General features: G+C 46.9%; 4 protein-coding genes and 1 long non-coding RNA gene across 8 annotated transcripts; 2 read left to right on the top strand and 3 right to left on the bottom strand.

Moving 5' to 3' along the window:
* Nucleotides 1–384: 384 nt before the first annotated feature.
* On the top strand, nt 385–2,788 carry LOC109524854 (uncharacterized). The gene is made up of 2 exons (XR_002170027.1): nt 385–532; nt 1,616–2,788. It is a non-coding gene; the product is annotated as an uncharacterized LOC109524854 (long non-coding RNA).
* ppil4 (peptidylprolyl isomerase (cyclophilin)-like 4) lies at nt 2,659–6,869 on the bottom strand. Its single transcript, XM_019884967.1, is given in 14 exon segments — nt 2,659–3,313; nt 4,383–4,470; nt 4,472–4,489; nt 4,613–4,709; nt 4,796–4,907; nt 4,985–5,051; nt 5,143–5,267; nt 5,352–5,468; nt 5,621–5,717; nt 5,809–5,951; nt 6,029–6,146; nt 6,227–6,291; nt 6,428–6,495; nt 6,761–6,869. Coding segments are annotated over 14 exon segments (1,368 nt in total). The 5' UTR covers nt 6,831–6,869; the 3' UTR covers nt 2,659–3,130.
* A 54-nt stretch (nt 6,870–6,923) lies between these two features.
* Nucleotides 6,924–9,671, top strand: ginm1 (glycoprotein integral membrane 1). The gene is made up of 8 exons (XM_019884971.1): nt 6,924–7,029; nt 7,382–7,447; nt 7,515–7,614; nt 7,692–7,846; nt 8,129–8,288; nt 8,361–8,581; nt 8,787–8,950; nt 9,082–9,671. The coding sequence occupies exons 1-8, from the start codon at nt 6,955–6,957 to the stop codon at nt 9,173–9,175; spliced, it is 1,035 nt and encodes a 344-aa protein (XP_019740530.1). The 5' UTR covers nt 6,924–6,954; the 3' UTR covers nt 9,176–9,671.
* A 216-nt stretch (nt 9,672–9,887) lies between these two features.
* On the bottom strand, nt 9,888–15,667 carry katna1 (katanin p60 (ATPase containing) subunit A 1). Of its 2 annotated transcripts, XM_019884958.1 has the most exons (12): nt 15,068–15,667; nt 14,452–14,607; nt 13,803–13,968; nt 13,589–13,728; nt 13,207–13,390; nt 12,811–12,923; nt 12,372–12,477; nt 12,140–12,298; nt 11,945–12,071; nt 11,671–11,805; nt 10,910–11,036; nt 9,888–10,751 (listed from the first exon to the last, which is right to left on the bottom strand). In XM_019884958.1, exons 1-12 carry the CDS (start codon nt 15,211–15,213, stop codon nt 10,553–10,555), a joined length of 1,758 nt encoding a protein of 585 aa, XP_019740517.1. In that variant the 5' UTR covers nt 15,214–15,667; the 3' UTR covers nt 9,888–10,552. The 2 variants fall into 2 exon arrangements, with proteins under 2 accessions (XP_019740517.1, XP_019740518.1); XM_019884959.1 differs by lacking the exon at nt 15,068–15,667 and having other exon boundaries at nt 14,382–14,457.
* An 80-nt stretch (nt 15,668–15,747) lies between these two features.
* blk (BLK proto-oncogene, Src family tyrosine kinase) lies at nt 15,748–21,274 on the bottom strand. 3 transcript variants are annotated; one of them, XM_019884964.1, is made up of 13 exons: nt 20,245–21,274; nt 20,049–20,145; nt 19,417–19,447; nt 18,726–18,819; nt 18,561–18,659; nt 18,396–18,499; nt 18,166–18,318; nt 17,632–17,784; nt 17,351–17,530; nt 16,917–16,993; nt 16,364–16,556; nt 16,031–16,162; nt 15,748–15,955 (listed from the first exon to the last, which is right to left on the bottom strand). In XM_019884964.1, exons 2-13 carry the CDS (start codon nt 20,136–20,138, stop codon nt 15,753–15,755), a joined length of 1,509 nt encoding a protein of 502 aa, XP_019740523.1. In that variant the 5' UTR covers nt 20,139–20,145; nt 20,245–21,274; the 3' UTR covers nt 15,748–15,752. The 3 variants fall into 3 exon arrangements, with proteins under 3 accessions (XP_019740523.1, XP_019740524.1, XP_019740525.1); XM_019884965.1 differs by having other exon boundaries at nt 16,364–16,514; nt 20,245–21,273; XM_019884966.1 differs by having other exon boundaries at nt 15,815–15,955; nt 16,364–16,518.
* Nucleotides 21,275–22,832: the final 1,558 nt, after the last annotated feature.

Here is a 22,832-nt window from a genome sequence, read left to right as displayed (position 1 = left end):
TTTGCACTCACTTCCTCGTCAGGACTCGGCCCGAGGGGTTTATTTTCCCTTTGAGCTCTTCCTGGTAGGGTGCCATCAACATTTACTGAAAGGTTGCAACTCACCCGGAACTGGTTTGCTTGATTTTTTTTTTCTTATTTTGAATTGAAACCACAACAAAGACTGTTTTACCAGACTTCAGTCTTTTTCTTCAAACGGCACGGCAATGCTGATACAACCGCAGTCATTCGCTCCCTCCGAGCCAGGATTTTCAAACTTGGGGCGGAAGGTGATGAGCCCCCGCGCGGACGGACGGAGGGTCAGCAAATTTCACAAGTGAATAAAGACATGAAATATACACGTTGGAAACGAAAACGACGGCTGCGTCGTTGCCCTTCCCTCAGTGGATTCAAGGATGAAAAAGCGCGTTTGCCGGTCAGGGTCAAGCGGGGCCGAGAACCAGCTTCCATTTCCAACTGGCTTTCCCATGACTGTTTCACAAGCTCATCGAGTGGGGAAGTTTCCTGAATCGAGAAGTGATCGGACTGGAGTTGTAGGTTCTTTTTTCTTTTCTTTTCTGAGGTGAAAGTATGGCGTGACTGTCAAAGACAGAAAAGATCCCCAGGCAAAGTTTACCCTACTCAAAGACAGGGAAGTAGTTGACTCACAATGAAAGCGCACTTTAACTCTTATCTCGCGAGCGGGATGTCAAAGTCCTCCAGAGCGTTCATCTGATTTGCTGTGTCGTGCTCACACAGTGTTTGTTTGTGGAGTCAAGTTGTAGTGAATGACAAAATAAGCAATGCATTGGCAAACATCAAGTGTTCATTTAAAAAAAAAATATATACAATATGTTATAATGGTAGGGGGCACTGGTTGGAATAGTTAATTGTAGTACAACAGTAGACTAGGGGCAAAAAAGAAACCAAAACAAAAACCTTTTGCATGACTTTTTGGTGAGGCATCCATTTTTCCAGTTCGCGGTTCCTTCCCCAACAAACGAGACACAAATTCTAGCACTGAGCTGGCCGGGCATCTTTAGATGATCGTCGCAACTTATTTTGGAAAGAATAAAGGTTGCGACAAAGTTAGTTTCCCCTGACAGCGTGTGAAGAGATGGACGGTGGGGCAAGATGGAGCGTCAGTGTTTTGTTTCCAACATGACACATGGCGTTTTGTTTTTTGTTTTGTTTTGGCGGTGCTTAAAAGAGCGCCACTTTCCTGGCTGATACACCTTGAAATGGGGAACAGGTTGTGGAACTTCAATCATTGTTCCGTGAGCCGTTTGAACTTTAGTTTGTGAACTGCGGACAAACCCGGCAAAAGCGCACAACACCAAAGTCAAATCAAAATATGAACTTTTATTGGTTAGGAATGAGCGCAGACGTATTTGACAGGACGAAGAACTCACAGCGCGAGCGAATGTGACGTTCTCAGACGGAGTTTCAGCAATGCGATTCAATTAGACTGCATGAAAAGGGGCCGGACTGGATCAAAAACAGAAGACAAAAAACAGCCCTGTATTTTTTTTGGGGGTGGTTGGTTAAGTCTGGCTGCTCGTAATTCCTGGAGCAAAACCTACTCGTAATTTGTGTAAGTGTTGTGTTTCACAATGGATTCTATTATTATCCCACAGCCGACTCCGATTAGCGTGGGAGTGAAAGACAAAGAGAGGTGAAACATGAAAAGCTTTCCTCTCATTGAAATGGCCGCTCCAGATATGCGGACGAGATTTCAGCGATCCCGCAACATACTTGGGGAATATGACTCACCACTCAACTCACTGCATGTAAAGTTCAGAAAGAAATCGTCTGGAAATATGAAAAGAAGAAGAGTTTATGGAAGGGGCGGGGCCGCTATTACGCTCGGTGCCGTCCACCGTCTGTATTCATGGTCGACCGATGATGGGTCGCCTCCTGTGAATTGCTGCTTCCTATGAGAGGAAAATCCAACAGCATCAGCAATGACGACCGGGTTGGTGTTCGTCTTAAGGTCACCATTCTGGTTTGCGAAACATTTGGAAGAACCGGTTTGCGTGCGTGAGCCACTCGCGTGTAAACATTAATTGTGATCAACTGGGATATCCCGATCGAAAACCGCGACGCGGGGATAACGTCACAACCTACATTTGCGCTTCTTACGTTCGACGTCGATAAACCCACCGAGTTTTGGATTGCCACTTACGCAGAGCTCGTAACCTGAACACACGACTTTCTCCACTGCGTTTTCACGGTTGATGCCAATCAGTCTTGGACAATCGCATGCACATTTAATGAGTCAAATAAATGCCTCTCTTTAGATTAACGCTTCACTTTCCAGCACGTTCGGTTCTAACCTGCGAGGCGGTGAGATAACTGAGAAGAGAAGAATTAAAATGTCACTGTCACTGATGAAATATGCACGGTGCATTCCAGCCAGAATGTATGGTACAAAGACAGAAAGGAACGTGAAAATGCGACGGATAAATGAATGCGTTCAAGTTTGGTGGCCCGTGTGGCAACGCAAGATGGCCGCCAGTGGCTTCCCTTCTCCCGACGGCGAGTCAACGGCTTTGTTCGTCCATTCGGATAGAAGTCCGTGAAGCGAGAGATGACTTCAAGGAATTCATTCATTTTATGCGGTTAAAAAATATGCACCACAAATGCATTAAAATAGTTTTCAATCAAGCTTTTTTTTTTAAATTCACAATAATGCGCCGGTGCAACATGACAGGTACGGTGGTCACATGTAACGAGGAGCAAGTAGTTAGCCGGCTGTCCAAACACAATGAGGTCACTAGATAGGCTCTCATGACCAAATATTCTGCTTCGAAAAATGGTAACCTGGATATGAGTGTGTTCACGTTTTTACGCGTTTTACATGACCTTTCAAAACCTTGAATGGTATGGGGGTGGGGGGGGGGGTCGAAATGGTGTCGAAAAACCTTCCCGAAAGCCGTTACGGCTGAACTGAGCGCACTTCGCAGACAGTGGAATACTTTTGTCCATATAGTGGAGGTGAATGCTCAGCACACCTCGCTGAAATTCAATGGCGAGGGATTTCATTCAAATACGTGCCGCGCGTGTTCCCTATGTAAGAAAATATGTCATAAGATGAAGAGGCGGAATCGTTTTTGCCGTTTGATAATGAGGACATACGAAGTGTATGCAGTTCATCTGTATCTGCTTCTGTCTTGGACCTTGGACTTCCTGGGCGACTGACTGCGACTCCTCCGACTCCTGTCCCGCCCGCCTTTCACGTATTTGTCCCTGGATTTGGCATGCCTGCGTTCCCTGTCTCGGGAGCGGGAGCGCTGCCGGTCCATCTTTCTGTCCCGCCGGCCGCCATCGTCGTCCTGGGGAGATGACAATACAGAGAATGGATTAACAAGTGGTACGGTTGGAATCTGCAAGCCGGCAGGGGAGAAAAGGTGGAATGTGAATTTGGGGAATGGTGACTCGCACTTGCATTCAGATATATGCAGAAGCAAAGAAGAAAGTTCTTGATGGCTCTCTATCCTTGTTTGCGTATTCCCCTGGCAATCCCGAACGCTGTCGGTACCCTCAGTTTCAGACTTTGATACGCATCATAAAATGCTGGTTTCAATCGGCAGGTTGCAATAACTTGGCTTTGTTCGGCGGATGTCCACATCAACGAGTGTTAGCGAGCTAAAGGGAACCAGTTAGTTGCTCAACTTTTTGGACCGACGATCTACTTTGCAAGTCAACCAACCTTGGCGATCCTAGACTCCCTGCGATGGACTCGGGACCGGTCCGCAGGCTTCCGGTCGATCGGGATCAACTGGTCGGGCACCCCTGAGCTCGAGCGAATTCACGCACCCTCAAGGCTGAATATCACGCAATTGTAAAACAAGGAACACGGAAGTGTACGCAAGATAAAGCACAGGGACGAGCTCGTGTTTTACACGCCGGGGCAAGAGTCGAACTTCTGCTTACAGCTACAATAAAGCCCACGTTATCTGGAGTGCAATCTTTAGTGAACAAATGGCTCAAACCATTTGGGGAGGGGCAAGAAAAAAATTAATCTTGCAATCAATCATTTTTGTTGCTTGTGGTGCAGCATGCATCAAATATTAACATAGCCGCTGCTGTCCACTGAAATGCAAACTTTTCAATGCGTTGCAAATACAGATGGCTAAGCCGTGGCACCACCATTTCTTGTTTCATGCGACTCGTTCCACTAACCGGCACACGTCAAACGTGTACTGTACTTGCTCTTCAGAAAGCACCGGGCGTTGGACATTCTTTATTGGAATTTTTTTCAACAGCGCCTTTTCCGTGCCCAGCACTAGAGCCCGGCACGCTTGGCTTGTGATGAATGGCTGACGTCCAAAGAGTTTATGGAGGCTAACCAACCATTTTGTCCACATGTGTATATCGGGTTGAGTTTTGCACGGACGGTACCTTGTGTTTTTTGGACTTCTTGCTTTCTTCGGCATCCGAATGATGATGTCTCTTCTCTTTATGTTTTTTCTGTCCCGGCGCCTCCTCCGAGGAGGTCATATCGGGAACTTTTGGAGGGGTTAGGGAAAGCTGAAATATGCTCATGGTAACCCATGACGAGAGGGGAGCTATTATGGTCCAAATCAAATTATGACCAAAGTAAAGCATCCCAAGTCAACAGGTGAGGATACTCTTGTTTGGGCTTCGCTTGATCTTTCAGAGTCAGTTTGGAGCGCTTCTCCAAGTCGTTCTCATAAGCCTTGAAGTCTTCTTTGGTGTACTTCCCACCTATAAGGCATCATGAGGAGGATGGTTGCTTCGTGCAAAACATTTAAAAAATAATAATCAGATCGAGCGCATGCGGCAAGGAGTACCTTTCCCCTTCCATTTGATCTTTGACACAGACTGGCTGAAATCGACATGAATGCGCCGATCGTCGATGAGCACGTTATCCATTTTAAAGTAGGCCTTTTCACAGTCTTCTTGCTGTCAAGTCGCGGAACCGACAAAAAAAAAAAAATTGATGGCCCCGTTCGTGCCAGTGAGCAACAGATGAAGCTCACCTTTTCAAATTCGATGAAAGCGTAGCAGAGGGAATCTCCAGTTTTCCAGTCACGAATGATTTCGCAGCTGCACAAAACGGAACCAAAGACAGGACTTAAGAAAAGCAACATACAGTATATGTGCACAGTGTGCCCATGTTCAAAGAAACTTGATTGACCTTTTAATGTGGCCAAAGCGAGAAAAGATGATTTCCAGATCCTCATCTGTGGTCACTGGGTTCAGCTTGCACACAAAGAGCACATCCTCGGGAGGCTTTACGTCTGCGTCGGGGAGGTCGCCCACCTGGAGGAAGGGCAGGCGGACACTTAACGCAAGCGTGACGATGCGGCTCGAGTAACTTCACTCGGGAATCGAGGCTCTCCTGACCATCTCCAGCAGGATGGCTCGGGTTTTGGCTTCTTTCTCCTGAAGTCTCTCCTCCACTTCTTCAGCCGCTTTCCCGTCGGCATCGTCGATCGTTTCGTCAGCGCCAATCCGGCCGCTCTTCACCCACATAAAATAAGCATTAAGTTGGCAGTGGGTGTGTAAAACGTAACGTAAACGTGACCGCCGGCATCACTGTCATGGCATCTCCAGCAAGTATGTCAAATTTGCAGGACTCTCGCAACAAAGTAGACCAAAAATCCCGCACTCACATCGAGCTGCTCTTTGGTGGGCTCAGGAGAGCGATCGGGCACCGGGAGATCCAGAGGGTCATCAAAAGGGTCATCGAGGATCACCGTGTGGTTTATTCTAACGCGACACGGCATCAATAAAGCTTCGTTCGATCGGAAGGAATGCCCAACATGAACAAGACATTTCTTGGAGTCACAATGCAACTCACCTGATGTCCTGAAATGGAACAAAGTCTGTGTCAACAAAAGTCTCGTTGATTTTAGCCACAATGTCCAATCCCTCTGACACTTCCCCGAAAACAGTATGCACCCCATCCAGGTAATCCAGGTTTTCGCCAGTGGTAATAAGGAACTGGAAAGAAGAAAACAGACAACTTTTATCCCTGTTTTATACAAAATATTATCTCAGCCGCAATTTTTATCACTCACCTGTGAACCATGCTGGTCACTTCCATTGTTAACCATGGACACCGTTCCCTTTTTTCTGTGTTTAATACGTGGGGCTTTCTCGGAATCGAAAAAACGGGCCTGGTCTCCGTACAGTTTGCTAATGGCGCACAAAAGAGGGCACTGCTGTCAACGTGCGGTGGTGAAGAAAGGTAGAAATAGGAGATTCACATGACCCACCAGAAGACCGACTCTCCACCCCGACCCGTCCCCGTGGGGTCCCCAGTTTGGATGATGAAGTCTCTCTGCAAGTAAATAAACGATAAAAGAAAATTAAGAGGGAAAAAAAGGGGGGGCAAATAAATTGGTAGGGAAACACATCTTGGTTCACTTTTGTTGTGTTTTCTCGAGGCTTCACTCATAGGAAGAGCTCGCACGTACCTGTACGTTGTGGATAAGGCAGTAGTTGTAGTATTTTATCTTGCATAATTTCAGAAAGTTGAGGCAAGCTGAAGACAAAACACACATAGTTCACTTTGGTCGTTACATTTCGAAAACCTCTTCGCTTTCCGCTCTTTTTCTTAAGGCTGACGAAAGGAGGAAAGGCTTCAACGGTGTGTTGTTGATTTGGCGTTTACTGACTAAGTAGCGAGCAAGCTAACGGCTACAGCCCGCACGTGCTTATTCTCAAATAAATGAAAGCTTCCCGATAATTTATTGAGGGATTATCATATGACCGCCTATGCTTTCAAAAACGGACACGATTTTGCTTACCTTTTGGCCTTTCTTCTGTGAATAAATCAATCACAATATCACCGAGCGTCGTTTCAAGAAGGACCGCCATTCCAACATGTACGGTCTCGCGAGAAAAGAACGGGATCGCAAGTTCACGCGCGTGCGCTGTTCCTACTTCCTTGTCAACTGCGCGATCGTACTGTACTGCTAAAAAAAGATTGACGGGAATTAGCATGGCAGGGCCGACTCTTTTTGTAATATTTCTATTTTTTGTCAATACAAAGCATACCGAGTCAACACTGAATGCGGTAAGAACTATGCTGGTAAACACTATTATACTACTGACATTGACGTTACGGTCTGTATTTTAAAGGTCAACCCCTTTTGTGTTTTGTTTTTACGTGTTAGCCTTTAAGTCCGTTGATTCCTCGCCTCAAAAAGTGGTTAATTGTGTGAAATGGAGTTCATTGGAAATATGTGACAATAAACAGTTTGCGAGCCAACAGTGCAAAAAAAAAACCCAAAAACTCAACGCTTGTTTCTGAGTAAACTGATGGAGGTATGACTTCAATTAAGCAGTGGAATCAGAAAATTTTGTTGATGGCTCTGGGCTGGTATTATGTATCACAATCTTGGTGACTAATATATTGATTATTGCAGGAAAATATCCTGATCAATGTGACAGCAGGCGCACTGGCAGATACAGAAGAGTCTAACAACTTGCAGGTAGAGTGCATTCAGTTTCTGGTTTCTTAACAATTACCCATCTGACAAAACTGTTTTGTTGTTTCAGATTACTTTAAACATATCGGTGAGCGAGGAGGAGGTATTGGTAAATGATGTTCCTGTTCAGTTGTCGGGGGTGACCAGATTCAACTGTCAAGCAGTGCTCTGTAAGTCAACGTCCCACCAAAATCATGTTCTTTCCCCACCGTGAACACTAATGCCTCTGGTTTACTTGTTTTGTCAGTGGATAGCACCAATGGAAGCAGGGAGTATGAAGGCGGGGACCTGGTGTCAACCGTTACCCGGGTTATGGTGACTCAGAACCGACTCTCTAGTGACTTGGAAGAATTGGTGGCCCTGCAGGTGTTTAGTGAAGTCATTGAGTTGGAGGGCAAACAGGTACACATCATATAACGTGAAGGTCGTCAACATGCTTCAGATCTTGTGTCCAATTGTATTTGCTTATGTTTTACTTGTAGATAGATTGATAGAAAGCAGGGGCTGCCTTTACTAGGTGACGAGTGCTTTTGGTTTGAGGTTGAGGCAGCGCCGCTTGCCACGACAGATGAATGCATAGAATAAAATCAGACTGTCACCTTCATTGATTTAAACGGTCTATTTCTGAATCAATTAAAGTGGAAGGAAAGCGAGAAATGATTCCACCAAATTTGTATTTTGTAGGTTCAGCAGCCTGATATGTGTGAGGTGAAAATACTGATGAGCCCAGATTTCCAGAAGCTGGCTCAATTTACCAACATTTACCCCATCGGACACAGCGAGATCTTCAAAGTTTCCAGAGATGATGACGTGGTCGTCACAGATCCAACAAACCCTATCAAAGGTATGGTGAACACACATTGGTCACAGGCAATCAACTGACAATTTTTTTTTTTTTTTTTTTTTTAATCATCAGAGGAGCAAATGATGCTACAGACGACCAGTCAGTACCCACTAAAACACTCCGAGACGACACAAGAAGAGATTGCAGCTCCGGGAAAACTACCAGAGACGCCGCTTCGCATGGACCCTGACCTCTTGAATGATATCAAATCTGAAAAAGCCGAAGATGGAGACCTGGGCCAGCAAGACCAGATTCCAACTGAGAGTTCACCAAAACAATTCCTCTCGTACTCGGTGCGTAGATACCTTTTGACGTAGTGCTGTCTTTAAAGGGGAAGTCAAGTCAAAGCTTGTCTTTACCAAAATGTTCTATGCAGCCCCACTAGACTAAACATGGCATTCTGATGGGGGAAAAAAAATTATTTGTAAAACCTTGTGAGTAAATATGTCAATGTGTTGTGCGTCGACTTGATTTGTTTTACTGTTTCTATCTCATCAGGCCATGTGTCATTGGGTGGAAGAAATCAGAGCCCGTCTGAGACACTTCTGCGCCGAGTCACTGCCTCTCTTCTTCCTGGTTATGGGGGTTGTCGTCATTGGTGTTGCTGGATCAGCAGTCATTGTCAAGATATTGGACTGCTTCTTCCCAACTCGTGAACAAAAGTGAGTTTGGTTAAAGGTCTATTTTTTTCCCCGACTGTGAGCTGCTAGATAATCTGCTCCGAACAACGAGTACACATTTTAACATGTTCTGAGGTTCACTGGCTAAAGTCAGCTTTTTTTGTTTCTCACAGGCAGATTTGTCATCTAAACACATTGAGTCTGAGGCCGGACGAAGAGAAGCACATTCTCCTGGAGAACACAGAATTAGAAGAAGAGGATGAGTGAGGCATTAAATGAGGACTGTCCTGCCAGTTCTTCATTTTCTTTTGTGCCGTGTGGAATTTGGAGAAGCAAAGCATGCTGACTGCACGTTGATTAATCGTATTCATCCGAGTGGCGAAATATGCAAACACTTGGGTACAGTGCTTTCCTACGAACAGAAGTTTGTCAGCTGCCGATTTCGATTGGGAAAAAATGGATACGTCACCCATCTATTCATTACATTATTTTATGTCCAAGAAAAATCCGCTTTTAATTTGGCGCAATTTACGATCTTCGAAATTAAGATTATTTGCCAACTTCCGACGAAGAGCATGCACTTTCATATTCTTATATATTGGAGCGGATGAGAACATCCCAAAGATTCCTGCTGGACTGCACTGTGGTCACCGCAACCATGAATCTGTCGTTCTGTTTGTAAAGGCTGAATTGATCCGGCCTCGGATTAGATATCATCCGTGTACTTCATGTGAGAGTCGGTGAGTGGATAAACCGGTGTATGTCAAGACCATTGTGTTTATTTAGGTTATTAGTTATATGAATTGACACATTTGTTGCGTAGATAACCAGGTCAAATCAGTGCCACAAAATGTGTGTTTTCTCTTGAAAAGAGTTTTTTTTTTCTTAAGCCCCTACTATACTTGTGAATTCCTGACACACTCAGCTTTGTGATCGATTTCATGTCCTTTTCCCACGTGGTCGGATGTAGTGTTGGACGACACACTCAGCTTTGTGATCGATTTCATGTCCTTTTCACAGTCCCACGTGGTCGGATGTAGTGTTGGATGAGTTGGTTTTGTGTGTGTGTGTGAAATGCACGTTTTCCAACTGCACCTGGATTGGTGTGTCTCAAAACATTTCTGTCTACATCAGCTTGATCGGCACTAAAATGTGCTGGACAAGCCCCGAATAAATTTTCTGAAGAAAAATGTGAAGCCTGTGAGCACACGTTTCAGAGTCCAGTTGAACATCACATTTTTGTTTTCTTCATTTAAAAAAAAAAGTTTTATTCATAGATTTATAGCTTTCTTTGCAACTGGAACCACACTGTTCCATATAAAAGCAAGTGCATCAAAGTGTCAAGCGAGAGGTGACCTTTTGGAAGTGTTGTGGTTGGATAATAGTGTCGCGCAATGATTCGAGGCATTTGCAAAGGCACAAAACCAAATCGGCAATATCTGGTCAGGTCTATGTTTTTTTTTTTTTGTTTTTTTCAAAAAAAAAAAATGTCTGCATGTCAGTTATTCGTAACTTAAAAATAATACAGACAATTATCGGAAGATTTTTAACTAATGTACAAAAGAACAATGAAATTACCTTTCTCTGTCATGCCCAGACAGAGATGAAGAGCAAGTCATGCTACCCCGGCCCAGTCTCAAACCTTCAACAGGAACCAAACTCTTCGATCCACTTTTCATACTTCTCGAGGTCCGCTGCCGACACAGATTTGGAAACTTTCTTCAGGGATGACTCGAAGTCCTCCATGGTGGTGGGCATGTGCATCTCATCGCGGGAGATGTTGCGGATCTCCTCCGGTGTGAGCCCTTCGATTCGTCGCCTCATGGCCATCAGGGAGGCGTCCCTGCAGTGATACAAAACAATGCTTTTATTCCCAAACGCTGCCAAGGAGCCAAGGGGGGGGCACACAACAACATCTCAGAATCGCTGGAGAGAATGCGCAGTTGGCTCCCACTGTTAAGATTGTGGTTTTATTGCCCGGTGGACAGATTTCCGTCTCACCTGCAGACGTTGGTGATGTCAGCTCCTGAGTAACCTTCCATCTGCTCAGCAATCTTGTCCAAGTCCACGTCACTGGCCAGCTCCAACTCCTTCAGGTTAATCCGCAGCAGCTCCACTCGGCCTTTTCCTGAGGACGCAATGTTGAGGGCACACAGTTGTACCACGACGTGTTCCTCCAAACAGGTGTTGGATACCGAAACATCCTTTCTATTTTGTGTAAATATACTTGAACCACTTTATTAGGTACATTTCGACCACTGAATGAAATCCAATTCCAAGGCTGACAATGCTAAATGGCCCCCCTCAACTTTTTTATTTATTTATTGTGCATTTGTATGTGACGCTTAGATTAATATTTGGTGACAAAAGGTACCCGAGGACATCCTTAAATAAATCCCTAAGTGTGCTCCTAAAGACTAGTAATTCCATCAGGATTACAAATTGTTTACTGAGGCCCAGTGGAAAATACAAAGAACTGTACTCAAGGTTGACTAAAATGAGAGACAGAATGATAGGAATGTGGAGCTGAGGAAGGCAATTTGCGTTGGGCGGGGGTGGGGGGGCTGCAGGGTTAATCCAGCTATGGCCCCACATTATGCGGTTAGTGTAGAAAGCATTATAATATTGTTTGACATTGTGTACTGTACTATCAGCCAGTCCAAGTAGCAAAATTAAGGCCTGGGGGGCCAGATCCGGCCTGTCACAGTGGCAGCCAATCTCCGGACAGGGGGGCCCACCGGATCGTCGAAGCGGAAATGTACCTGAGGGCAGGGGAATGTAGATCCTCTTCTCTAATCGTCTCCTCAGAGCTTCATCGATGTCCCACGGGAAGTTGGTGGCGGCCAGCACCATCACCATCTTCGATGGGTCATCGCCTTCCGAAGCTCCGCCAACACCTGGGAAAAACAAACACAACACAAAGCTCTTTCTGCCTTCACTTTCTGGGCTCCCAATGGAAAGCAGAACCATTTTACATCCGTACGATGACGGAACGAAAACCTGTTCAAACAGTTGGGGCTTCACAGAATCATTTACCGTCCATCTGCACCAGCAGTTCTGCCTTGACTCTTCGACTGGCTTCGTGCTCCTCAGAGGTCCCTCTTCGACTGCACATGGAGTCGATTTCGTCGATGAAGATCGTGGTGGGAGCATAAAAGCGGGCCTAAACAAGTCCATCCTTTAGAGCGGCTAGGTATCAATAGCCGATGGTCACTTTGACCAAAGTCTTACCATCTCGAAGAGAAGGCGCACCAACTTCTCAGACTCTCCTCGGTATTTCGACGTCAGCGTGGATGAGGAGACGTTGAAGAAAGTAGTCCTGCATTCAGTGGCAACTGCTTTTGCCAGAAGGGTTTTCCCAGTGCCGGGAGGTCCCACCATGAGCACTCCCTGTGGCGAGAATTTTATGGACTGAAGTCAGCGACACGTCATCGACACATCATTTTTCATCGAAGCTAAGTACCTTCCACGGTCTCCGGATGCCTTTGAAAAAGGCCGGCATCCACATCGGCAACACAACAGCTTCTTTCAGGAGTTTTTTGGCGTCACCCAGGTCTGCAATGTCGTCCCTTAGAAATAAGATAACGGTCAAATTTAAGCGACCGTATTTTCACAACTTTGATGGATTTGAGGATGAGGATTGCAAATTCAAAGCGCGCATGCAAATTCAATCCATTAAGAAAAGCTAACCGTTAAATTGGAACGCAAACATGAGCTGAATTAGCAAATACTTACTCTTCAGGGTCATGCCTTTTGCGTGGCTGTTGGTGGTACCCCGGCGCACACACCGTCTTATTGTAAATACCAGATTGACTGCGCTAACTTTGTTCTGGCACATCAGTTCCGAGACGGCACCTATAAGCGTGTGCTTTCAACCAAGACAAAAACTGAAGAATGCATACCATTTAATGTTTGGATTCTGAGATATGATATCTCTCTCCAGGGCTTCCACAAGGTCTTTGTCATATCCGGTACCATCAAACTTCAATTCTTTTTCCTGGCCATCTCCTTTGCTCTGGGAAAAAAGCCAACGCAAAACATTTTATTCTGCCTGAACTGACAATGTGAACAATTGCTCATTCGAAACTTTTAGCGGGGCTCAGCTCTCTGAAGCAGAACGGAAAAGGCTTAAAGTGGAGTACCTTGCGTTCAGCACAATCATTTTTGAATGTGCAATTTGGGGGGGGTGGGGTTAAATGAATATGATTTCTAAGAACTAGAATAACAGCTAATTTCAAATGTTTTTTTTTTTTTTTTTTTTTGTCGATAACTTAAGAGTAGAACAGCAACCGCTTCACCTTGTTGTCTTTTGCTTTGCCAGCAGCTTCTTTTGTTTTGGCCTTGGGGGCTTTGTGTCTGTCCCCGTTGGCCCCGCGACTTTGCTGCCTCTGCTGGGCCTTCACGGCCACACTGAGGCGATTGTTGATTGGCTTACTGTCTTTGTAAGGGTTTGTAGGCCGCCTGACAGGACACGGCGAATGCCTGCGAATGAAAAAGAAAGAAAGGAAATGTTACTCCCAAGGTATATTTTACTTCAAGTGCTCTCACTGTTACCGGAATGAACTACTTCAGACAGCTGGGAGATTTGAAGCAAGGTGGATTGATCTTATTTTATCGGAATGACAGAGAGCTGTTTCCATTTCTTCCACACAAAGTACTTTTACAATGATGCTTTCTTACCTTGGTTCAACGGGCACAGGCCTGATGTCATAATCATCGGGTTCAATTGGTTTGACGGGCATGGCGTCCAGTTGAACGCTCTCTAGTGTCGACAGGAGGTCTTGAACCTGTCTGCTCTCCTCGCTAACTTGTTCCCACAACTGGAGAGAGAAACCAGATTCAGGTCCGTACTTAAGATGAACGGATCCCAGCAGGTCTCATTTTTCATATTTACCTTCTGCCATCTCTGCTGGAGACTGGGGTCTCGTGTAATATAGATATGTTTCTTGATTTGCTCGAGCAGGCCTTGATAGAGAACACTGGCCGAGTTGTAGTTTCCCAGCAAAGCATATTCACGGGCCAGCTTCATGTTCTCAAAGATCTCCTGCAAACTCATCGTGCTGCAGAAACAGCCAAGTAGCTGGATTGAGGGTCATTCAGGCTGCCTTTTCACATTTGAATTCAATATGATACACTCGCTGACACTTGTTAGTTTTGAGTTGTCAATTTTGACACTATCGGAAAGGTGTTCGTTTAGTATGGACTTTGTATACTGTACACGGTTATTATTTGAAATGCATGCGTCCTTCCGTGTTCTAAACGTATGCAACGGATGTAATATTAACCGTTAACGAGTGATTGGCGCGGGCTGCTTTGACAAATTGAATTCGGCAAGCAAAATTCGGTCGCTCATTATGCAAAACAACACAGTTGCTAGCCGATTGACACATGAATCGTTGTGCACCGAGTGTGAATCATTTAGCTGCACTTTAAACTGCCGACGACTATTGCGGCGTCTTTCGCTGAAGGTTACCGTGCCGTTGGCTGACTTTCCGCGAAGTTTTTACTGCTTGAAATCGAACAAAACAGGCACGATACTCAACTTGTCGAATGAGCCCACCCAGAGTTGAGGCAGCGACAGATGTGACGAGTTCCGCCGTAGTCGTTCAAACAGGAGACGACACAAGAAAAAACAATTTCCTCCGGTCCACGTCGCGGCGTCCGATACGCGGAAGTGGAGAACAGCGCCTTTCCTGGAGCTACCGGGGAAGTTTGTCTCGTTAGTTGTTCGCGGGACCACAAGACTGACCGCGCTGACAATTGTTAGTGTTATTAATAACACAAACAGTGCGCCGGTTGTTCTTCTCACCGAGAGTTAAATTAGGTTAACTGCCTTATTATTTGGAGTAAAAGCTTGTCACCGAGAACAGCCGGAAGTTTGACTTTTTTTCTATAACTTTATTGAGAAACACAAAATATACAGAAACAAGAGCCATGCGGAGTCAAACAAAAAGGCTACGAAACCTACATTGTACAGCAAAAACATATATTATAAAAAGTATAAAATATATAAAATGCGTGTTTTCACATTTTTTGATTGTCCAGGATTTTTAATTTGAACAAAGAACAAACTCAAACGTGTCATAATCGTGCTCCTAAATTGTGTGCTTACATGCGGTCAAACGGAAAATCGAGTTCAAAAATATCTACATTACTCACTGACAACACAGCCGGTAGTGGCAGGAAGACGTGCTCATTGAACGGATGTGTGGCTTCTTCGTGTTCTTCCGAGGTTTTGGCGGATTACGTCTCCTTGGTGCATATCGCCACCTACTGTACAGTAAACGCGATAAACGGTGCTTCATTCTGTGATATAAGATTGTGCGAGTGACACACTGGCCTCTGCTGGTGAACACGAGTATTGCAACCCTCTTGAAGCTGACGCTTTTCTTTTGAAACGAATGTGCCAGTTGTGTCTTACTTCCCTTTTCGAGTGATGATGAAACCTCAAGTGGACAATCAACGAAAAGCACTGATCAGATCCTGTCAAGGAAATCTGTTCTTGCCAAAACCTTTGATGGCGTTCATGATATGAGTCATACAAATATTTGTGGCGGGTGCTCTCCTTGAATGGCATTTGTGGAATGCTGACAAGCATTTCCCGTTTCCTGTCCTTCCAGGAAATGGCAGGCTTTCACCCCTGACCGCCGCGAGCCATCCACACTGTCCTCCGATCGGTCGGTGGAAGTAAAAGCTGTTACAGCCGACTTTGACGAGCAAAACACATCTATTGCCGTCTGCACATTTTAATACATAGCGAGCAACTCTGGTGACTAAAATTGATTTTTTTTTTCAAGGTTTGTGTTGTGCGTGCGTGCGTGCGTGCATGTTGTTCTTTGCAAAGTCACGTCTGCATCTCGTATTGTCCCTCGGTGGCGACGAAGAAATCCTCAAGGACATTTTGCAGAAACTCGAAGGTGGGCCTCTCCTCGGGCCTCTCTTTCCAGCAGGCCGTCATGACGTGGTAGAGCTCCTGCGGACAGCCTTCCGGACACGGCATGCGGAAGCGGCACTCAAGCTTGCGGACCACCTCCGGGTTTGTCATTCCTGCAGATGTCCACGTTCCAATGTGTGTCATTTGCAACTTCATACCAGTCGATTTCATTTGTAAACCTTGGCCACCTGGATATGGTACCCTTCCGTAGGTGACTATTTCCGTCAGGAGGATTCCGAACGACCACACGTCCGACTTGATGCTGAACGTGCCGTAATTGATGGCCTCGGGAGCCGTCCACTTGATGGGAAATTTCGCACCTGCTGGTCACAAAAGACGGACGGTCAAGTAGCCCACACGTTATTGAGGCCTGACGGTTCAATTCAAGACAACCTCGACAGATCGTACAGATTTCTGGGCTAGTTGCTTGAAAACCTCACCGTAGCCACATGGAGCCAGGCATCAAGCGAGAGTTAAAAGAAAAAAAAGTCACATTTGGCACAATGGAAAGAAGAACGCGCCTTCTTGCGCCGTGTATTCCGACTCGACCAGCCGGGCCAGGCCAAAGTCTGCGATCTTGCAGTGCAACGTCTCGTTGACCAGGATGTTGGCCGCCCGCAGGTCCCGATGGATGGAGTTCTTGCTCTCGATGTAGGCCATGCCCTCGGCTATCTGTCTTGAATGAAAGAGGCGGCGCACAACGTCGGACACAGCCTGAAGTTCAATTAGAACAAGGATGTGCCTGATCATATCCACAAAGGATGTGCGGCATGTTGTTTGTTCTCGCTCTCAAGAAGTCAAATCGTTTTCTTTTGCCGAGGGGAATTTTTCTTTTGAGGGAAGTCCGTCTGCATGGAAAAAAAAGAACACTATTTCCTCTCCGGAGGTTCATCATGAATCCAGAGTGCAAAGACCGTACGGCTCCTGTTGGTACAGCACACGTGTGCTGTACGCACGTCCGTTTGATCATAAAATGGGGAGTAGCCCTCGGCAAATTATTGGGAAAACGCTTTAGTGTTGTAATCTCTCTTTCACTGATGGAATCAAATATGAAATAAGACTGTAATTTCCCACCTGTGCTGACATGTCGATCAGCTTATTTAGCCTGAGCTTTTTTCCTTCATCTGTTTTTAGAAAGTCCAGCAGACATCCTGCAAGATGACAAAAAAAAGCACAACTCACATGGAAATTGATAAACACCAATGGTTTGTCGTCGTCAATTATTACGCGCAACTGCGCTCGTGTTCCGTTTCAGCCGAAAAGTCAAATTGGTCACCACAAACGAACCACTCTGAAAATAGCGCATGTTGTTACACCTCTCGGCTCGGGGCTAGGGTTCTCTTTCCGAAAGGGAAAAAAAATAATAATCAGACGTGTTTCGGGGACAAATAACATCCACTTCTCATTTCTTTTCCCAAGCCACTCAGATAAGGAGGAAAGGCCCGCACGCGGCTTGGTCCTAGCCGGTGTTAGCTTAAGGCTAGCTAGCTCACTAAATTCCGCCCTACCGTTGATCATGAACTCCGTGATGATGAGAATTGGCTCCCGGGTGACCACGGCGTGGAGTCGCACCAAGCGCTCGTGCTGCAGCTGCTTCATCAGGTTGGCTTCCTGCAGGAAGGCGTGAGGCTCCATGGTGCCTTCCTTCAGGGTCTTGACCGCAACCTTCAGCGCGTTCTTATAGTAACCTGACGTCGGAAATCAAACTCTTCCACGTTGCCGACATGGCTCGTGTGGATTTTCTTTCTTTTCTGCCCCCCCCCCCCTTTTGATTTGGATTTGTACTCACCCATCCATACTTCTCCAAACTGTCCGGCCCCGAGTTTCTTGACCAGTCTTAGCGTCTCGCGAGGAATCTCCCATTCGTCCGGAGCCCACGGCTGCTGGGGTGGCTGCTTCTTGCAGGGGGCGTAGAGACGCTGGCACAAACCGTCCGCCGTACCTAGCGGGACACGCAAAGACGCCATACTCCCAAGTTCTTTGACCGCTTACGGGAAAGTCTGGCTCTGTGGGGTTTCCCATTATATGTTGCCTCCCACTTGGACAACTGCCTCTCGGTCAGGGGTGCCCAAGTCTTGTCCTCCAGCGCCCATTTTCGACGTCTCCCTCCTCCAACACGCCTGATGGAACTGAGCGGGATGGCGAGCGGAGCTCGCTGATGGGATGATGGAGGAGGGAGGCTCCGAAGGACCGCGCTTAGGCATGGGCACCCCTCCTCGAGAAAGTCGGGCAAAGAGACAAGAAGAGTGGAGAGTGGCCTGTTTTTGTCGCCGGCCATGACCTGGGCGATTGGGAATCCCCATCCTGCCGACGTGTCACTCACATGTGTAGTATTTGACCAGCTCCTGCAGGGACGGGAAGGCGCTGGACGGAGAGATGAAGTAGCCTCCCATGTCCAGAGAGCGGATCTTGTAGTGTTTCACCACGTCGCCGGCGGCCTCCGCTGTGCAATCTCGGATGGACAGCGAGAAGGAACCTAACTCGGGAGGGATACAAGTCAGCGTTGAGACAGCAGAGGAGGAGGTTGTGGTGTCGGCGGTCACGCGCGGTCACCTCGACACGTCTCGCTCTCCCGGATGAGGAAAGCTCCGGGCTTGTTTCCGGGCGCGAGGAGCAACCTTTCTGTCTCTCTCCTGCTCACATCCTTGAAGAACCATCTAGAACGTATCCGGTCGTTTGAGCGGTTGTTCGCCCTGAGGGATGTTGCTTGGAACTTACTTCTCCACCTCGAGGCTGTCTGCCCGGGCGACGTAGTTTGACGGAATGAAGCCCTCGTCTCCCGTGGCCAGCGAGCGAGCCAGCCACCAGTCTCCGTTCCTTGGAAACGGCAAAATGTTGGCATCTCACTTTTGAGTGCAGACATACCGCGCGAGGACCACTTACTCCTGCAGCACCTCGAATCGGTCTCCCTTCCCGAAAGACAGTTCGCCGGGGTTGGTGGGCTCGAAGTCATGTTGCGCCACGAACACGACATCATCTGAACACAAAGGCGCGCATCCATGGCTCATTGAACACATTCGCCGCCGGCCGGCCAAATTACGGAAATGCGTGAAATCTTTTCTCGCTAGCAGAGGGCAACATTGCTCGCTGGTTTTTGGAAATGCAGTTTGACGCAGTGTACGCCACAGGCCACCGCCTGCAGCCAGGCAGTGGCCTTTCCTGTCCCCTACCTAATGTGTTCCGTATGGGATGGCAACTTGCCCCACCCCCAACCAAAAACCGCCTCGTGTGTCAGTAAAACCAACACAAAAGCTATCTCCGTGTGACAGACACGATTCATTTCGATCGCGTCATTCTTCAAGCAGACATCGAGTAGGTGCTTTTGCTACACCGTCCTTTCTGGAGTCATCTTTTGAAACGGAAGCGCGCTGAAGGAATTCCGACACCGATTTCAGATAAATGTTTCCTTCCCTTGCTGCCCACGTCTCCATAAACAGCAGCCGTCACAAGCAGTCGCCGGAGAAGCGCCTCATCTCGCTTTGAGGGCAACAGCAGATGCTCACGGACGAAATGGACTCCGCTTAGATGGAAGAGTCAGTTCAAAGCATGCAGTCAAGTGTTGTTGTGCTTTTACCGTTATCGCAGGAAGTTTCTCCGCCCCAAATCTAGAAGACAGAAGAAATATGGCAAATCTGAAATGTTTTTCAACTGGTTTCCACCATTGCGCTTTTCCTACTTATTTAATTTTCTCTCTTTTTTTGGAGGGGGGGGGGGCATTTTCAGCACATTCAGCCGACAGAGAGGTTTTTATTTTGGTTAATACTTGGAAGATGACATACCGAGACAGTATTCTCACTTTAACAAGAAAACTTATTTTGACTTTTGCATGACTGATACGGATGTTGAAGTGTCACCGGGAAATCTCATCGTGTGAAATGTCTGCAGCATTCAATATTTTGCTCGAGTTTCAAGCGGGTCCCTTTGGCACATAACGTGACAGGAGAGCAAATAAAGGTTTTATGACGATGATAAGAAATTGAAGGGAAGGCCGACGGGATCGACTGCATTTCAAGCAAGGTTATTATTGTCCGACGCAAGCTGACTAGAAATCTAAAATTGAAGGAAAAAAAAAGGAAAAACATTTTCAGTGACAAAATGAAAACGAAACCAACAAAAAGTACGTGAATTTCACAAACGAAATAAAAACTATCGCTCAGGGAAAATCCAAAGCATTTAAACCCCCGATTTCAAGTTGTCTCTACTTACCATGTGATTTGACGCCAGGGTGTCCAAGGAGCAGCTCTTTCTTTTGTAAAAGTTGTCATCCACCGCATGGCCACTGCACGTGCAGCCCATCCTGAACCTTGAAGATATAGTTGTGTGTGCGTGTGCGTATACGGCCAATGAATATCACCTTGCCATTGACATCCAAATCCATTCATTTGCGATCGTGCACACTCGCCTTGAGGTGGTAGCGGGCGTCTTTTCCGATGCTGCAGATGTAAAAAGTCCGTTTGGCTCCTCTTCCCTCTATCACGATGAAGGCCGGCGCCTCCCTTGGGCGGTGGGGCGCCCTCATTAAAGTGTGCCACGGTTTGTGCTTCCGCTCGCCTCGCAGACAGTTTTCGAAAAGGAACCGTTGGTAGACGCCAGAGGTGGGAGTCGCTCACATTTGGGCAAGCTGGAAGAGCGGGTCGAGTCTTAACCATCAACTTTCGGGGAAAGTAGCACGTGGAAAAGAACGAGTCACGAAATTTCAAGCACGGCGATTTTTGGTGAGGCCGTGAGGGGGGTTTGCCTCATCACTCGGCATGCGGACGTTCAATTCATGTTTCATGCTTCCAAAGCCAATCTTTGTGTTGTCAATGATGTGTTTGTTTAACCGGCCACTAGAGGGGATAATACACAATGATTCTTCCTCCAACCTGACCCCTCCAAAAACCTTCGAGTGCAACTTAAATCATATCGCAACCATGAGCCTGCTTTGTAAATGATGATTCAGAACGATGACGTTATACAGTAAGCGGAGGGAACAATCAATCTTGCAAGAGTGGAGGAAGTGTTTGCTTCCGATGTGGTTGTGGTAGGGAGGAGGGGGGATAATCCTGCACCGGGCAAACACTTCACAGCTTTTTCTTTGGACCACCTGCATGTATGCATGTGCGTGTGTGTCCTCGACTTCACACACGGTCACGCTGCAGGTGCACAGAGTGTTTGCGAGCGCGTCCCGGTGAACTCACCCCTTTTCCTCTTCGCTTTTTTGGGGCCGGGCCGTCTTTTCCAGGGCCCTTATTTTCTTCCCAAGCCCTGGCGGATGCCGCTCGGGGGTCTCCAGACGTTGCATCCTGCCTACAGGAGCCTCCTAAGTGGCCCCCACGGGATAGCCTCAACAACAACAGTGGGAAAGAAAGCGAGCGCGGAGTCTCCTTTGCCATCTCGGGCCCCTTGTCATCGGTGCCGACCGTTATTCATGTGAAGAGGGTTTTTTTTTAACAAAAAAAAAAAAAAAAAAAAAACCAGTTCTGATTCCACTTGCGTTTACCTGAAGACTCTGTAAAGCCAATTCTGAGGTTCGCTTCTGAAAACATTCGCCTTGGACAAAATATTGCATCTTTCCCATCGGAAAATGACCATCTTTTGTTTCCGTGCGATGGCAACTAGTTTCGCCTGTCCATGTAAATCCCAACAACCACAGTCCATTTCCAAATTTTTGTAAGTCCCATCCACGTCCTGGTTGGACTTCCTGCCTGTGTGGGAACCTTTTGTGGCCTCTGTCACACACAGAAGTGATGAGAGGCTCCTGCTTGAACCCCAACAAGACAAAGTGATTGTCACTAAGGAACAATAAGGAGCCCCCCCCATTCAGCAGGCAGGCATCGCTCACGGTCCTTCGGGACGTCACCTGTCACTCACCTCCGATTTCCCCCGAACGAGCCGAAGCCTGACGCTGAAGACCTTGGAGAAAGTGCGGGTGTTGCTTGACAGCTGTTGGCGAAAACACCTTGGGGGGGAACCCCTACCCTCCCTCATCCCCATTTCAGGATTCAGCAATTGTGCTCCCGGATGACGCCGTTCACGCTTTAGTGTGGAAAGAGCTTTGTGCCGGCCAGCAGGTGCTTCCTCAGCAACAGTGTTTTTTCTTTCTTTGCCATTTCTTCAATTCTCAGTCACACTTGCCTTGGCGCCCCCTAAAAAAAACAAAACAACATAATCCTGTGATAAATGAATGTGAATAATAAAAGACCCCGAACTAAATTCTAAACTAAACTTCAAATGACAACATCACTATTTCCAAAAAGAGTCTTTATTATGAATGTCTAATTGCTAACTGACAGCCGGCGAAAGTTACGTGTCACTTATCACGTCGGCTCCGTTTCGCTTGTTAGCTTGCGCGATCTTACGTTAGCTTTAGCTTCGTTTGTCGTCGTTTTCTATCTTGGTCGCGCTTCTTGCGGGCATAAAGGACACGAAGATTCCTCTTTACCTTTACGCTTCGTAGAATCAAAGGATTAGGATTAGGCTTGCCTTTTCCAAGTACCTCCCGTTGATTTACATCCAGCCGCCTTTCTGTGCGTTCTGGGCCTTCTCGGTGCGGGACACCGTCTCTCTGTCTTGCGACGCGGCGCAAGCTACGTACAGATGTGATTCTGAGCCTTTTCGATGGCTGTTCTCACCCATTTTCACTTACCAATCGACTGGAAAGATTTTGCAACATAATTGTGTCTTACCTATACAACATTCAATACTTGCACTCAACTTCTTCCTGTTTGTGTTATTTGGGAAAGGAGCACCAAGGCCGCGTGACATCATCACCCCGGGTCCCGTGCATCACTTTGGACTCACACAGTCAATCGGGGTGCCACCAATCATGGGTGTCTTGTGCTCACGGGAGACCGCCGGTGGGAAAGTGTAACTATGTGTGCACATCCATCAGCGTTGTCTTAATGAGGCGCTGGGATTTGCTGCAGACGCACCGGCAAGTCTCAATGTCGGAGCTCCCTTTTGTCAAACCCACAGGGGGATTTTGGGCCCCGGGCTAGAGTTTGCTAT

The sequence above is a fragment of the Hippocampus comes genome, unplaced genomic scaffold, assembly GCF_001891065.2.
Source record: "Hippocampus comes isolate QL1 unplaced genomic scaffold, H_comes_QL1_v1.1 scaffold144, whole genome shotgun sequence".
Lineage (NCBI taxonomy): Eukaryota > Metazoa > Chordata > Actinopteri > Syngnathiformes > Syngnathidae > Hippocampus > Hippocampus comes.
Note: the sequence above shows the minus strand (reverse complement) of the source record. Positions and strands in the feature narration are given on the sequence as shown.

Coding starts and splice junctions, on each gene's coding strand:
- ginm1 (XM_019884971.1), top strand. CDS start 6,955: ATGGCAGGGCCGACTCTTTTTGTAATATTTCTATTTTTTGTCAATACA. Junction 7,615..7,691: donor CAACTGTCAAGCAGTGCTCT/GTAAGTCAACGT, acceptor TTGTTTTGTCAG/TGGATAGCACCAATGGAAGC. Junction 8,289..8,360: donor TCCAACAAACCCTATCAAAG/GTATGGTGAACA, acceptor TTTAATCATCAG/AGGAGCAAATGATGCTACAG.
- katna1 (XM_019884958.1), bottom strand. CDS start 15,213: ATGAAGCACCGTTTATCGCGTTTACTGTACAGTAGGTGGCGATATGCA. Junction 12,924..13,206: donor GCAAAGCAAAAGACAACAAG/GTGAAGCGGTTG, acceptor CTTTTTTCCCAG/AGCAAAGGAGATGGCCAGGA. Junction 11,806..11,944: donor ACTGCTGGTGCAGATGGACG/GTAAATGATTCT, acceptor TGTTTTTCCCAG/GTGTTGGCGGAGCTTCGGAA.
- blk (XM_019884964.1), bottom strand. CDS start 20,138: ATGGGCTGCACGTGCAGTGGCCATGCGGTGGATGACAACTTTTACAAA. Junction 19,448..20,048: donor CCCTGGCGTCAAATCACATG/GTAAGTAGAGAC, acceptor TCTGTCTTCTAG/ATTTGGGGCGGAGAAACTTC. Junction 17,785..18,165: donor GCTGGTCAAATACTACACAT/GTGAGTGACACG, acceptor GTGTCCCGCTAG/GTACGGCGGACGGTTTGTGC.